Raw genomic sequence first — 14,453 nt, forward strand, 5'->3', positions numbered from 1 at the left:
TTGGAGGGAAAAAACCTGTTTGGCGGACAAGAAAGAAACTCTATCTTGTATCCTGATGAAACCAGTTCACAGACCCACTGGTCGGAAAGTAGGGAGGTCCACCGGGCTGCAAACTCCCGGAGGCGACCCCCCAACCGAGAGTCGGGTTGGGGGCAAACCTTCATGCGGTAACAGATTTGCTCATAGGCTTGTTTGGCTTGGGAAACCAGGGACGCTTTTGTCCCTCAGCAGGCACCTTGTCGGACTGGGAACGCTTACCTGCCGACCCGGGCAGAAGAAAAATCCGCTTCTGAGTGGAAAAGGAGGGCCCTTGCCTACGGCATGTCTCCTTCCCTTTTCTGGACTATGGGAGCAACGTACTCTTACCCCCAGTAACATTCTTAATAATGTCATCCAGTGAGGCACCAAATAGCCTCCCTCCCTGGAAGGGCAAGTCCACAAGTGCCTTCTTAGATGCCTGGTCCGCAGACCAGCATTTCAGCCAAATCAGGCGAGGTAGCACTACTGCTGATACCGAGGCTCTAGAGAGCAAGGGGGCCGTATCTAAGGCCAGCTCCACGCAGACCGGGGAAGCCTGTTGCTTCTCCAACTCACGGTGCAACAATTTTAGCTATTCAGTAAGCATCTGTGACACCAGGGCTGTGGCTAACACTGGCCGCAATGCTGACCCCACCACCGTAAACATGGACCGGGCAATCGCCTCGGCCCTTCTGTCGGTAGGGTCCTTGAAAGCAGGACTCCCTTCAACCGGAATAGTGGTTACCTTATTTAACCTGGATACCGGGGGGGGTATGGGGGTATGGTCAACAATCTGAGTCATCCTCACTGTCCAAACATTCCTGGTCCGCATCTGATACGTCAGAACAGGGGCCGCTTGTCACAGCATCACTGAATCAGAGATTTCTCCAGAAGACGGTGGGGGGAAGGGGCATATTTTTACCCCCCCCCCCTGCGCCCGCAAACCGATTCTACCCTGGCAACAAAGGCCTCCAGGACCGTCGACAGAGTGTCCATGGGCACCGCAGGTGCAGGGGAACCAGTTGCAATAACAGGGATGTCTGGGGAAGAAGCTGCAGCTTCCGACATCATGCTGACCCACACTCATTTGTCACCACTTAGGGCCCCAAGGCAAGTAACACAAAATATCCACCCTCTTAGCTGCCATGGACTGAGGAGCCCCCTCGCAGAACTCACCACCCTGACCCAGGTACTGCTCTGTGCTGCTGATGTCTGCTCTCCCCTGTGTCATCCATGAGGTATTTGTGAAAAGCGCGCTGTTCTAGAAGGAAACAAGCACCCAGCACTAGAGGCAACTACTACCTGAGGCTACTAGAAAATGGCCGCCTCAGCAAAAACATCTGAGGGCGCAGAGAAAATGACCTACCAGAAACTGTCTGAAAGGCAAAAACTGTCTGTGGCTACAAAAAAATGGCCACGGCCCCAGGAAAATGGCCGCGGAGCGTGCAGTGGCCTCCCCACATGTCACACACAACACAAACACCCCACATTGGCCCAGAAACCGGGAAGAGGATGAGCGGACCCCCAACACCCAGTTCAGCCACCTGCCAGGACCCAGAGTCCCCCCGGCCAGGTACATGCACCGCACCCCCATGTGTCCAGTCAAACAGCAGCTCATAGCATGGGGAGGAGGGAAGGGACAGGGAGAGAAGAGAGGGAGAGTGAGACCCCCTAGTGGACCTCCCAGGGAATGCCCAGCTGCTCTATCCTGCCGAGACAGGTGGAACCATACTAACCCCTCCTGCAGGGACTGCCTGACGCATTCCACAGACAGACCCATCACCCGTGCAGTATGGGGTGGCTGCTGGCCACAGGACACTGTGACACAGACAGCAGTAGCCCGGTCATATGTGTGCCCTCGAAGCATATAGCTCACTGGCTGCCCCTGGATCAGACGGTGCATGTGGTGGCTGACCCAGCGCATAGCTAGGGCCTGCTCACGCTCGATGGCTAGGCTGGGGATACTACAAGGATCTATATTATCCAGCCTATCACCTGGCTGTTGATTGTAGATCACAGGAATCAAAAATGCTGAAAAAATAAGAAAATTTCCAGGACCAATGGTCCCACCGGGAGCCAGGTCCTTCTATGCTAGGCAGAAACAACACTGAGCTGCTGGATGGAGTGTAGGGGTTATAGCCAGTAGGACCACCTCCTGGGAGGTACTGTGCAAGTGTTGCTGTTTTTTACACTTTCTGCGTAGTCCTCTCCTAAAGGGGCGATATATATCCCTAAGGTCAAAATGAAGATGCTGTGTCCGTCAATTAACGAAAGAGATACTGCTTGTGTACTTAGCACTGTGGTGTGTCTTGTAGGATAGAAAGATATAATGTAGTGTGTACTATATAGCCAAGTAATTATACAGCAAGGCATGCATAGCCAGGAACCAGCATGTAAAGATATTGGGAAACCCTGTCTTACCTTGTTTACATTGCAGTCCCATCCAAGATCCAGTCTTTTACCCCGAAACAAGTAACAAAGCAAAAATTACAGGCCGAGTCCAAGTATACACAGAAAGTAACCAATTTGGAAATTACTAGTTAGTAATAAGTCAATTAGTACTCAGATCTTTATAGAAGAGGAAAAGAAAACTGGTGAAAAATAGAAAAAAAATCTCCTCAAACTGGAGACGAGGTCCACCACCTAAAGACACTAGCAAAGAACTGAAGCCTCACAGAGTGGGTTTGTTTTATATGGATATAGTCCTAGCAAAGCTGTAGCCAGTGTCCAATCACCTGTTCAATAACCCATGGACTAAGAATAGATTTCTGTGTCCTGTATTGTACGATTAAATTAAAAAGAAAGTTTGACAAAAAAAGAAAATGGCTAGTAAAAATAGTTACATTTTTCCCAGAAGAGAATAGATGCCCACTAGCATAAAAATAAGCATGCTGGGAGTGGAAGGTGTTATACCAGGCTGGTCACAGGTTTTTTTTATTTGCCAGTGTCTTCCTATACAACCCAAATGTCTTTGAATCCTGTTTCCCTAATGAATGAAAAACAAATACAAATCCCTGCTTAATCCCCATGTATAGAGAAAGAATCTTATGAATCCTTACCTTGATTATGTGAGCAAAGTATTTTCCAGACACCTTGTTATCTGTCTTGATGAAGATTTCCCTAAGAACAGATTCACCTACTGGGTTATATTTGGCATTGAACTTGTCAAAGCGATGGAAAGTATTTCTGTCCTATGGTAAAGAAATAAAATACATTTCAGATAAAACAAATATATAGATATTATTAAAATTACAATATATTTTCATTATAAGGCAACCAAATTGATCAATTTTCTTATATGGATATTTCTACTTACGTAGAACAGCCTCACCGGACAGAGTATATAGTTCAGCCTCACGAGATAGGGTATATAGGTCAGTCTCACAGGACAGAGTATATAGATCAGTCCCACAGGACACAGTATATAGATAAGGGTATATAGAGCAGCATCACGGGACACAGTATATAGATCAGGTTATATAGAGCAGCATCACAGGACAGAATATATAGATAAACCTCACAGGACAGAGTATATAGATCAGTCCCAGAGATCAGGGTATATATAGCAGCATCCCAGGTAGGACTGACTGCACTGCATAGTGCTAAGTCCTTCTGAGCTCTATGCAGATCTCTAAACCTCTGGACTAAGCTATAGTCCCAAAAGTCACAAGCAGGTAAAAATAATAAGACTACAAGCAGGAGACAGGCAGCAAACATTAGACAGCATGGAGACTTTGGCCACAAAACGTTTAATGTCCATCTCCATTTCTTTGCTTCTCGCGGACCAACAGCAACATTTTCTCAAAACTTTTTGTACACGAAACCATATACATTTTCTCAGTAAAGGAAAGCAACATACAGATATTGTTTGGCCATCTTTAGTGTGTTATTCTTTTGCATAGAAAAGATTACTGCACTTTTTATATTGACGTAAACTAGAATGTTTTCAAAATACATACAGATGCAGTCATATAGGCGGCAGATAATAAACTACAAAGTCTAGCCAGGGAAACAGAATTTGCTCAAAGATACATGATCTTAGAATGCATCAAAGATACGTGACCCATGCCCCATGCCAATATAAGTAGTGGCACACCGCGCACCCAGCATTAGAGCAGGAAAGAGCATCGAGTCAACATCAGATGAAGAACAGAGGGAGAACACAGCGGAGAAGACCCAGCAAAAAAGCGAGAAGATAGAGGAAAAGCCCTGTACAGTGGAGAAGACAGCTGACAGAGGGAGAAGTACCAGAGAGGGCTAGAAAACATCAGTGGAGAGTGGAGAAGACCCGGAGAGGGGAGAAGAACTGGCAGACGACGTCAGTGGAGGAGGCAGAAGAGTCAGAGAGGGTAGAAGAAATCAGAAGAGACGACGGAGCTGCCTTAAGAAATTACTTTAAAAACCTGTGTAATGCGTTTTTTTTTTAAGTGAATGGTTAGGGGTACAATGTACCCCATACTATGTAAAAACATAGGGTGGGGGGCCCCTTGGTAAAAGGGGGTTCCAGATACTTATAAGCCCCCCACTCCCAGAGATTTTGATTGGCTCTTTATGGAGCTGGTTCACATATCTCTGCAGCAGGTCCCGTGCATTTTGAACAAAAACTAACAAAAACGTTGTGCATGTTTTGGTCCATTTTAGGTCTGAATTTAGCCCAAAATTTGGGCTGAAATCGGACCTGTGAGTCAGATGCAGCTAAGGTGTGAACTAAACCTTTTTTAGAATTTTATAGTGCGTCTTTTTAATGTTTTTTTTACATCTTCCAACAATGCTTTTTTAAGCAACTTTATCAAACATTAAAGTGGTACTAAAGGCAGAAGGTTATTTTACCTTAATGCATTGAATGCATTAAGGTAAAAAAACTTCTGTGTTCAGCCCCCCCGTATACTTACCTGGGCCTGATCTCAATCCAGTGCTTTTCCCAAGAGCAGTGGCTCTCTCCCCTCACTGGACATCAAGGCAGCAGCGCCATTGTCTCCCAATACTGTCAATCACAGACAGAGAGAAAGGAGCAGGGGCCGAGCATCACGGTGTGTGTTAATGGACACACAGAGCCCGGCTCGAGATCAAGCCTGCACATGTGCCCCCATAGCAAGAGGCTTGCTATGTTGGCACTCAGAAGGAGGAAGGGACCAGGAGCGCCAGCTTGGGACCCCAAAAGAAGAGGACTGGTACTGCTCTGTGCAAAACTAGAGCAGGTAAGTATAACATGTTTGTTATTTAAGAGCAGGTACTGTAACTATAACATGTTTGTTATATAAGAAAAAAAGTTTTCCTTTACAATCACAATATTTTAAATAATCGCACAAACTATGTACTATGTTACAGAAAATTTGATTTTTGACTTCTCTGTAAAATCCCTTTCTGGAAGTAAATCCAAGAACACTGGAAGCAAATCAGAAGACAGAGGGTGTAAACACCACACACTAGAGCTCAGCCGCTATACAGGTAGATGAAGATATGGCTTCAGCCTGCGTTTCTCCTGACTACACTCCTCTCCTTCTGTCTTCTGATTTGCTTCAGCTATCCTGGATGAGCTTTTCTGAATGCCATCACCAGTTTTGTGCTTTGGACTGCAGGGAGAGGTTTGTGGTGCTACGAACAGCGCTCCAAGTTCTTTGCATATGGGTCACAAGAACATTGGAAAGTTTATTCTTACACACGACCGGACTTTTCGAGGGACTAGGTTCTACGGTCTTTCCGGCGGACTTTCGGCGGAGTTCCGATGGACTTTCCGAATGAACGGACTTGGCCACACACAATCACTCCAAAGTCCGACGGATTCTAACGTGATGACGTACGACCGGACTAGAATAAGGAAGTTCATAGCCAGTAGCCAATAGCTGCCCTAGCGTCGGTTTTTGTCCGTCGAACTAGCATACACATGAACGGATTTCTCGGTCCGACAGAGTTCCTGTGGAAAAATTTAAAACATGTTCTATTTCTAAAGTCCGCCAGATTTTTGGCAAGCAAAGGTCCGATGGAGCCCACACACGATCGAATTGTCCGACGGACTCCTTCCGTCTGACCTTTTCTGTCAAAAAGTCCAGTCGTGTGCATTGGGTTATGCTCCACCTTCAGGTTTTTGAACAATGGCAAATAGCAAAGCCTGACACCACCCAGAATAACCCCTCTGTTCTTAGACCATTGGGACTGCCAAAGAAATCCCATGGGGGGAAGGTAACAACAAACAACAGCTGACAGGCCCAAAAGGAACAATACTCTTAACAGAAGAGAAATAAGTAGATCATTAAAGGACCACCTGTAGGTCCTTTTGATAAAGGCTAACATCCACCAGAGCCTGACCATCTACCTGATAAAACTTAGAGAATGTATGAGAAGAAGACCAGCCTTACAGACCTGAGAAATTGAGGCCTTATATTAAAAAGTTCATAAAGCACCAACACTTCTGGTAGTGTGGGACATCACAAGAAAGGGAGGAATCCTGCCTATCTGGTCATATGCCTGAATGAAGAAATTAAGAAATGTCAAAACCACATAGCACCTAGGCTTCAGATTGACAAAACAAGGCAGCAGAGAACAATCTCTTTAGGATGCTTTGAGGCCTGACAAAAAGGAAGGCAACACAATGTCCTGATTTAATTGAAAAGCCAAGACCACCTTAGACAGAAAGGAATTAAGTGGTCTCAAAACAGCCTTGTCCTTGTGAAGAATAAAAAAAAATGTTCCCTATGGGACAAAGGAGCAAGCTTAGTCACCCTAATGAGGTAATAGCCATGAGGAAGGCAACCCCGTGTGACAGGAGAGGGAAAAAAATAACCCAAATGGGTATGAACAGTGACCTCTGAAGGACCAACAACACCAGATTGATATCCCATGGAGTTAGCAGTGAGTGTACTGGTAGAACAATGTGAACCACCCCTTGCAAAATGGCTCAGACCAAGTAATGCCAATGATTATCTAACAACCTCCTACTGCTGGGCCAATTCAACGAATTGAGAATCCCTGAAATGTCTTCTGTTCCTTTCCTCTGAGGCAGATAAGGGAGGAGCTTGAGAAGGGAAAATGCATAAAACAGGCTGAACTAGTTCCATGGAGTTACTAGGGCGTCTACAATGAAGACCTGAAGATCCCTTAACCTGGGCACAAACATTTCCAGTCTAGATGCCATAGAATCTACGGCAGGTGCCCCCACCAAAGTCAGAGCTGGTGGAGGGACCACTCTCCAGCATCCAGTCACTGTTAACTTAGGAAGTCTGCTTTCCATTTTTCCATGCTATGACCATGTACCATGAACAGAAACAGAATACTGAGCTTCTTCCAACTTTTGGTACAGAGATTTATGTATGCCACTGCTGTGGTGCTGCTGATACTCACAAGCCAGGACATCTCCCGGTTGCAGGGAAGCAACCATTGACCTTACAGATTCCATCTGGAACTTCTAAAAAGGCAAGAACTTGTTCAAACACTTAAATTCCAGAATGGATTGCACATTAGCATTTGGCTTGAGCACCCCAAACAGGTTGAAATAGTAACCATAAAACCCTTCTGATTCTGGAACAGGGGCAACAAGCTCCTGAGAACACCACTGGTCCAATACACACAACACAGCTGTTCTTTTGTTGGGTGCAGTTGGCACTTTTAACAGCATAGTGTGGAGGAGGAAAGGAGCAATACTGCAGCTTGTAGCCTCTATACACAACATTTTGAACCTGGACATCAGAAATATCTTGGGTTCATATGGCTGCGAAAGCCGCCAAGTGTACCCCCCCACCCACTTGCAGAAGTAGCGGTGCCTTTTACATGGGAATATGGTTTGTTGCCTAATTTGGCAGTTGTTGGCTTCCAGAACATTTTCAAAACAAAGTTTTCTGTTTTAGCCTGAGTTCTGAAAGGAATGAAAGGAATTTATCTTGAATCCAGGCAAAGACAGCTTCTGCTGCTTTTTAAGAGGTAGACCAATGGTCTTGGGCTTTGGGCTTCTCATGCGTGGCTGTCTCAACTGTCCACCTTGGAGGAGATTCATCCACCTTGGAGGAGACTGCTTCCTCAGACCCTGCCTTCATTACTTCATCCTTATCCAACCTGGGAAAGGGTAGGAGGAAAAGTCACAAGATAGCTCCTGTGGGGATGAAGATCTAGACTTCTTACGGAGTTAGAGAACTCCTGAAGGAATTAGTGTTGTCTGAGAGCCAGTTTTCTGCCCTATAATTGGATATGTGGAAGGAAGATTGTCTGCTTAAATAAGGAAGCCAATCCACCTGGCCGCAATCTCCCTAATGCCAAATCCACCAAGCTTGCCATATCCACAAGCAAGCATTAGCTTAGTGCCCCACTACTTGGAGACTTCACCTGGGGTCGACTTTCGCATTATGACATGCACTTTATAGGAGCTCAGCAAAGTGCGTCGCGTTCACTGCTGTAAATGGAAAATGTCTGAATGCAAAATGCCATGCATGCATACTCTGTGTGGCCTGAGGATCATGCCTGCACCAAGGATAGGAATAATTAAGGATAGAAATCGTGGAAAAAACATTGAGGTGTGCGTACGCCCTGTACCACTGGATGCCCACAGTGCCCTGTTGTGCTCCTCAGTCTCTCCAGTCATTCTTATGGAAGGGAAACAGCAGCAGTGTACCGAATCCTGACCCCCCCCTTCCCATACCAGGGGAAAGCCAGAAAACCAGCTCAATTTTCACCCTCTCCTGAACAAGGCTTACCCTACAGGGACTTCAGGGACTGGGCTATGCTGCTAACTCAAAGATACAACCACCTGCCAAAGTGAGTGCCACACATGGGAACAAGCGTGAATGTAGCTTACAGTCTGCCTCAATTTTTCCACCGTGCTGGAATATAAGTATGCATAAGGATTGATCCAGAAAACTGCCACTTCTATAGAGCACTGAGTTGAGCAGAGAAAGGCATTTCAAGCAGAAATGCATGCATTAAATCAGAAAAAGCGATTTCACCAGAGAAAGACAGATCCACCAACTACAGACACTAGCAAAAAACTGAGACATTGCAGGGTGTACGAGAGGTTAGTGTCAGGACCAGGTGACATATGCACTCCATAGGAGTCGGAAGTGCACTGCTAAGGTAGTGGACCCTAGGACTGACTGCTGTGGCTGGTACCCAGGGAGATTTAGGAAACAGGTCTACTGGATCACTAACAAAGATCCCAGTGGGAGCTAGAGCATAGATTCCCCATGGTGCAAAGTCTAATGCCGCGTATACACGATCGGAATTCCGGTCAGAAAAAGACAGATGAGAGCTTTTTATCGGAAAATGCGACCCTGTGTATGCTCCATCAGAATTTAGCTGTCTGAATTTCCGCCAGCCAAAAATTGATAGCATGTTCTCATGTTCTCAACTTTCTATCAGTAATTCCGATCGTGTGTATGCAATTCCGACACGCCAAAAATCACGCATGCTCAGATTCAACTACGAGACAGAAGCTATTGGCTACTGGCTATTGAACTTCCTTTTTCTAGTCACATCATACGTGTTGTACGTCACCACGTTATAAATGATCGGAATTTGATGTGGCCGTATGTAGGCAAGACAGCTTGTGCCGAATTCCGTCAGAATTCCGTCTGGAAAACCATCAGAGCTTTTTCCGACGAGAATTTCAATCGTGTGTACGCGGCATAAGAGCCAGCAGTTGTCGCTGCCCCCAGGGTCTCTCAGCTCACGCTCACGGTAGACTACAGGAGAAGGAAGCAGTAGGCTGGAACAACAAGGACAGTAAGGGATAAGGCAGTGGTCAGGGTGACTAGCAGACAGGAACAACAGAGTACACGCCAAAGGTTCAGGGTCACAGGCAAACAGGGATAGTCGGGGACACGCCAAAAGGTCAAGGTCACGAGCAGACAGGAAGCCGAGAACATGCCAAGGACAACAAAGAGCACACAGCAAGCAGGAACCAGGAAGCCAAACACACAATGAATACACAATGGTTGATCAGCACTGCTGGCTTGCAGTGCACAGGTTACTATAGGGTTCCCTGATAGGGCCTGGGGTGGAGCCATGCTTAGAGGAGAGGTTACAAAAACAGCCAGGTGAGAGTGGCTGGCCTCTTAGTCTGAACACATGAGGAGAGGTAAGCTGACAGAGAAAGATTACTGCATAACCATGACAGTTATGCCTGCCGCGTACACACGACTGGACTTTCCGGCAGACTAGGTCTTCCCGACTGACTTTTGGCGGAGTTCCGACTGACTTTCCAGAATGAACGGACTTGGCCACGATTCCCAATAGTAATTGAGTTCTTCGGACAGATTAGAAACATCTTGTATTTCTAGGTCCGTCTGATTTTTTAATGAAAACCGATCGGATTAGCCCACACATGATCGGATTGTTCGACGGACTGATTCCGTCCGACCTAGTCTGCCGGAAAGTCCAGTCGGGTGTACCCGGCATTAGGCTTTGCTATTTGCCTTTGTTCAATCACCTGGAGGTGAACCAGAACCCAACCGTCAAAGAATTAACTCTCCTGAGTCCTGTGATTTACAAATAAGAAACTGCATTTGCAGTGGAATTAAAAGAATCTATTTGATTTATTTGCAGTCATTCCCATTTGTACCAACCCCATACACTCATTAGTTTCCTTGGAATGTAAAGGTATTGTGAAAAATGAACTTCCATATGTCTAACTAAACTTAGGAAAGTGACTTACATTCACTGCAACTATACAGTACTGAAAACATAATCTATGAATTTTATGAATGAAATTTGGGGGAAGCCCTTTATGGTGTTTTGGCTTCACTTTCACTTGAAAAGTGTGCACTGCTAACAAGACTGTAGACCAGGTAACATTTTGCTGCATAGCGGAGATTTAAAAAAACAGGGCCTTAGACCAACTGAACAGACACTGAAACCACCGTCCAAATAATTTTGAGCAATAAACACTGTGGTATACTTCAAAATGGCATTTAAGACACACCAGAGAGGCAGCAAAACCTACTGTGCATGTATATCAGCTATAAAAGTTTAGGTCCACACTACAAGTAAAGTAAACTACAGAAGTGTCGGTAGCCAGGGAAGCAGTGCTGCTTGGCAATGCTGTCTGCAGCTGTGCCTGACAAGCAGCAAAACATATATGACAAGAGTGGGAAGCCCATGAAGCCGTACTGCAGTGTGATAAAGCAGCTCTGGTGTATGCGAGTGTTCTTCCTGCTCTGCATAGCACTAGCATATTTACCCACCCAGTGAGTGCTCACTATACTTCAATATATTGTACAGTATAAGTAAAAAGAGACTAGTCAAAAGGTTTTCTAAATTAAAAACCGATAGAAGATCAGTATATCTGTGGCAATTTCACATGACAGTTATGTTGTATCTTATGCATTTGGGATTACACCCCAGCATTCACCACTGCTTTTGTTTTGCATTGTATACCTTTTACCTTCTGGGCTTTCACAGAGGGCAGACTACCATCAACAATGCTGTTCACTGTCATATTGCTAAGAGTAAACGATGTCTTTGGCAGACAGCACTTTCTGTCTCCATACTAGAATGCCTGTACAAAACATTAAGAGTATATTTGCACAGGTAGTGCATGAGGAAACTGATCCAAGTAACATTACCTAGGTAGTTCCTAAATTGACATGTATTCCAGAAGCCACAGGATGACAACACTTCTAGAAAATCCAGTGCTGTAGGACCTGTAGCAATACACACTGCCACATACACTACCCAGCTGAACAATCCTTCACTAACCACTACTGCACCCATGAAATCTTCAACTGCACTTGCACAATTCTCCACTGGCTGTCACTGTAGTCACGTAATTCCTCATTGACTGCTACCAAACTGTTAACAGTTCTCGAATGACTGCTGCAAATGGTATGGTAAAACCGTGAACTGTTTCACTATATACAGTTGTGTTCATAAGTTTACATACCCTGGCAGAATTTATGATTTCTTGGCCATTTTTCAGAGAATACGAATGATAACACAAAAACTTTTCCTTTCACTCATGGTTAGTGTTTGGCTGAAGCCTTTATTATCAATCAACTGTGTTTACTCTTTTTAAATCATAATGGCAACAGAAACTATCCAAATGACTCTAATCAAATGTTTACATACCCTGGTGATTTTGGCCTGATAACATGCACACAAGTTGACACAAAGGGGTTTGAATGGCTGTTAAATGTAACCATCCTGACCTGTGAAGGCGGGATGTATAACAATATGTAAGTAAGTGTCTGACAACTCTACCAACAGTATCCAGTTGCCTGGACTTATCGAGAGAAGAATTATTTGTTTAACTTTTTTAGGTCCAAAACTGGATGCAAGTCCCCCGTCTTTTTCCTTACCAGGAACAATGGCGACTAGAAACTACCTCTCTGGGAGGCTGGAACTTCTACTATAGCATTCTTTTTGAGAAGATCTAGCAGATATTGGACAAGATTCTTTTCTTGTCCACTAAGGAAGGAAGCAGAGTTGAAAAGAAAGGATTGTTTGGCCACTGCACTTTGAATTTCCATTGGTGACCTACCGGTACTGAAATTGTAGACACTGCCCAGGCTGTCAGTAATATTTTCTGCCCAGGCCTGTGCAAAGAGTCTGAATCTAGCTCCTACAGGCACTTCCAGGATGTGACCGCTGATTACGTGATACGTCACTTCAGTCCATAGTGGAACGCAGGTGGAGAGCAAATCGCCATCCCTGTTTCCTCTTTAATTTTCTGGATTTTAATTGGATTTTATAGAATTTTAAAGTAAATCTACATACTTCACTATGGGAGACTGTCTCTTTTTCCTTTACTGATGCCTGGAGAATCGGTGACGGTTTGAGATAATCTGCCTTCGGAGATTCCTTTGCCAAATCATTGAGATGAACATCGGGAATCTGTCTGTATATAACTTCTGTTATGGGGGTCATATAAATCCGGTGAGTAGGCTGTGTGACCGGTGTTGGTGGAGGAAGAGCCTAGTCACTATATTGTTGGATATATGAAATCACATCCTCTTTTGGATGTCTTTTTGGGAACTGATTGGACTTTGTTCACTTATTATTTACTTTTGGACATTGCACTATAAGTTTATAAAGGTTTGCAAAAGTTTATTGTCACACACTGGAGGCCATTATATGAAATTGATACATATATGTATTTTTTGCACTGTCACTTTATGGTTAGCAACCTGCCGAGGACACCTAGCGGTTGCTTAATATATTGCATTAATTTGCATATGTTTAGTTATTGAGTAGGGTGCGCAGTTCACTACTATTTTCTTCTACTTCCTGGATGAGTGTCCTGTCAAAAAGACTTCTGCTGGCTGCCCCCCCCCCCCCCCCCCCCCGCCACAGAGGTATTTGACTTCTCCAACTAAAGGAGAGGTGACTGAGTCCCTTTTCAATAAAGGCCCCATACACACTATTAGATGTCCTGCAGATTTTTGTCTTCAGATTTACTAAAACCATGTAGTACAAGGGCCTGCCTGATTGCATACAAAGTGAAACTCTTAAGGTTTGACCTCATATTATATGGTTTTGGTAAATATGAAGACAAAAAGCTGCCGTAAATTTAATAGTGATTATGGGGTCTAAGTCTGAAATCTTTTCTAGGCTTAAAGATCTTGCTTGCCTATATCTTTCTGGCAGATTATGCTGCGACAGAGCACCTCACCTCTGTGACTTTTGCTTCCTGACAGTAGGAATTAGACTGGAATTGCCACCTTTCTGCCAAAGAGGTTTACCATGTGATAGGGAATTTAGCAATACTTGAACTTTCGCTTGAACTTTCGCTACAAGGCCCAATGCACCATCACCAATGACAACCAACAGTAGCTCTCGCAGAGCATCTTATTATGCCGACTGACAATTCTGCCACAAAGTTACCTGCAAGTTTTAACTCTCGCAAGGCTGCCACTATCTTCTTTCAGTTATGCTCTCCTAAGAATGTCTGTACGACGTTAGTTGTCCAGCCTGAAATCACTTTGCCTACTGCAGCTAGTGTATGCGCTCTTGAGGTCGAGATCCATCCTGCGGTCCTGGACAGCTTTAAAAGTGAACGTATCCTCCACAACTAGCATCACATGCCATGCAAGACGCATCAAGGATTAAAGTGATACTAAAGTCTTGTTTTTTTTGTTTAAAAATAACAAACATGTCATACTTACCTGCTCTGGGTAATGGTTTTGCACAGAGCCGCCTAGATCCTTCTATTCTCTGGTCCCTCACAGGTGCTCCTGGCCCTTCCCTCCTGCCCCCACATCAAAGCAGCTTACTTTGGACCCATTTCTCCCCTCATCTGGCTCACTGACTTTGATTGAAGGCAGCGAGAGTCAATGGCGCCCACTGTGTATCTCAGTCAATCAGGAGGGAGAGTCCCGGACAGCCGAGCTTCTAGTGCAACATCGATTAATCGAGAGGGGGCTCAGGTAAGTATTAGTAAGTATTAGAGGGACTGAGGGTGCACAAAGAAGGTTTTTCTATCTTAATGTATAGGATGAATTAGGATAAAAAAACCT

General features: G+C 44.8%; 1 protein-coding gene across 1 annotated transcript in view; it reads right to left on the reverse strand.

Moving 5' to 3' along the window:
* Nucleotides 1–14,453, reverse strand: part of LOC143982517 (AMP deaminase 2-like) — a 235,981-nt gene that overhangs the window by 130,248 nt on the left and 91,280 nt on the right. The window contains exon 11 of the mRNA XM_077481331.1: nt 3,078–3,209. Coding sequence (XP_077337457.1) covers nt 3,078–3,209 — 132 coding nt within the window. The remainder of the gene's footprint in view (nt 1–3,077; nt 3,210–14,453) is intronic.

Source organism: Lithobates pipiens, unplaced genomic scaffold (assembly GCF_037356315.1).
Source record: "Lithobates pipiens isolate NorthernLeopardFrog02 unplaced genomic scaffold, aLitPip1_a1.2 Scaffold_16, whole genome shotgun sequence".
Taxonomy (NCBI): domain Eukaryota; kingdom Metazoa; phylum Chordata; class Amphibia; order Anura; family Ranidae; genus Lithobates; species Lithobates pipiens.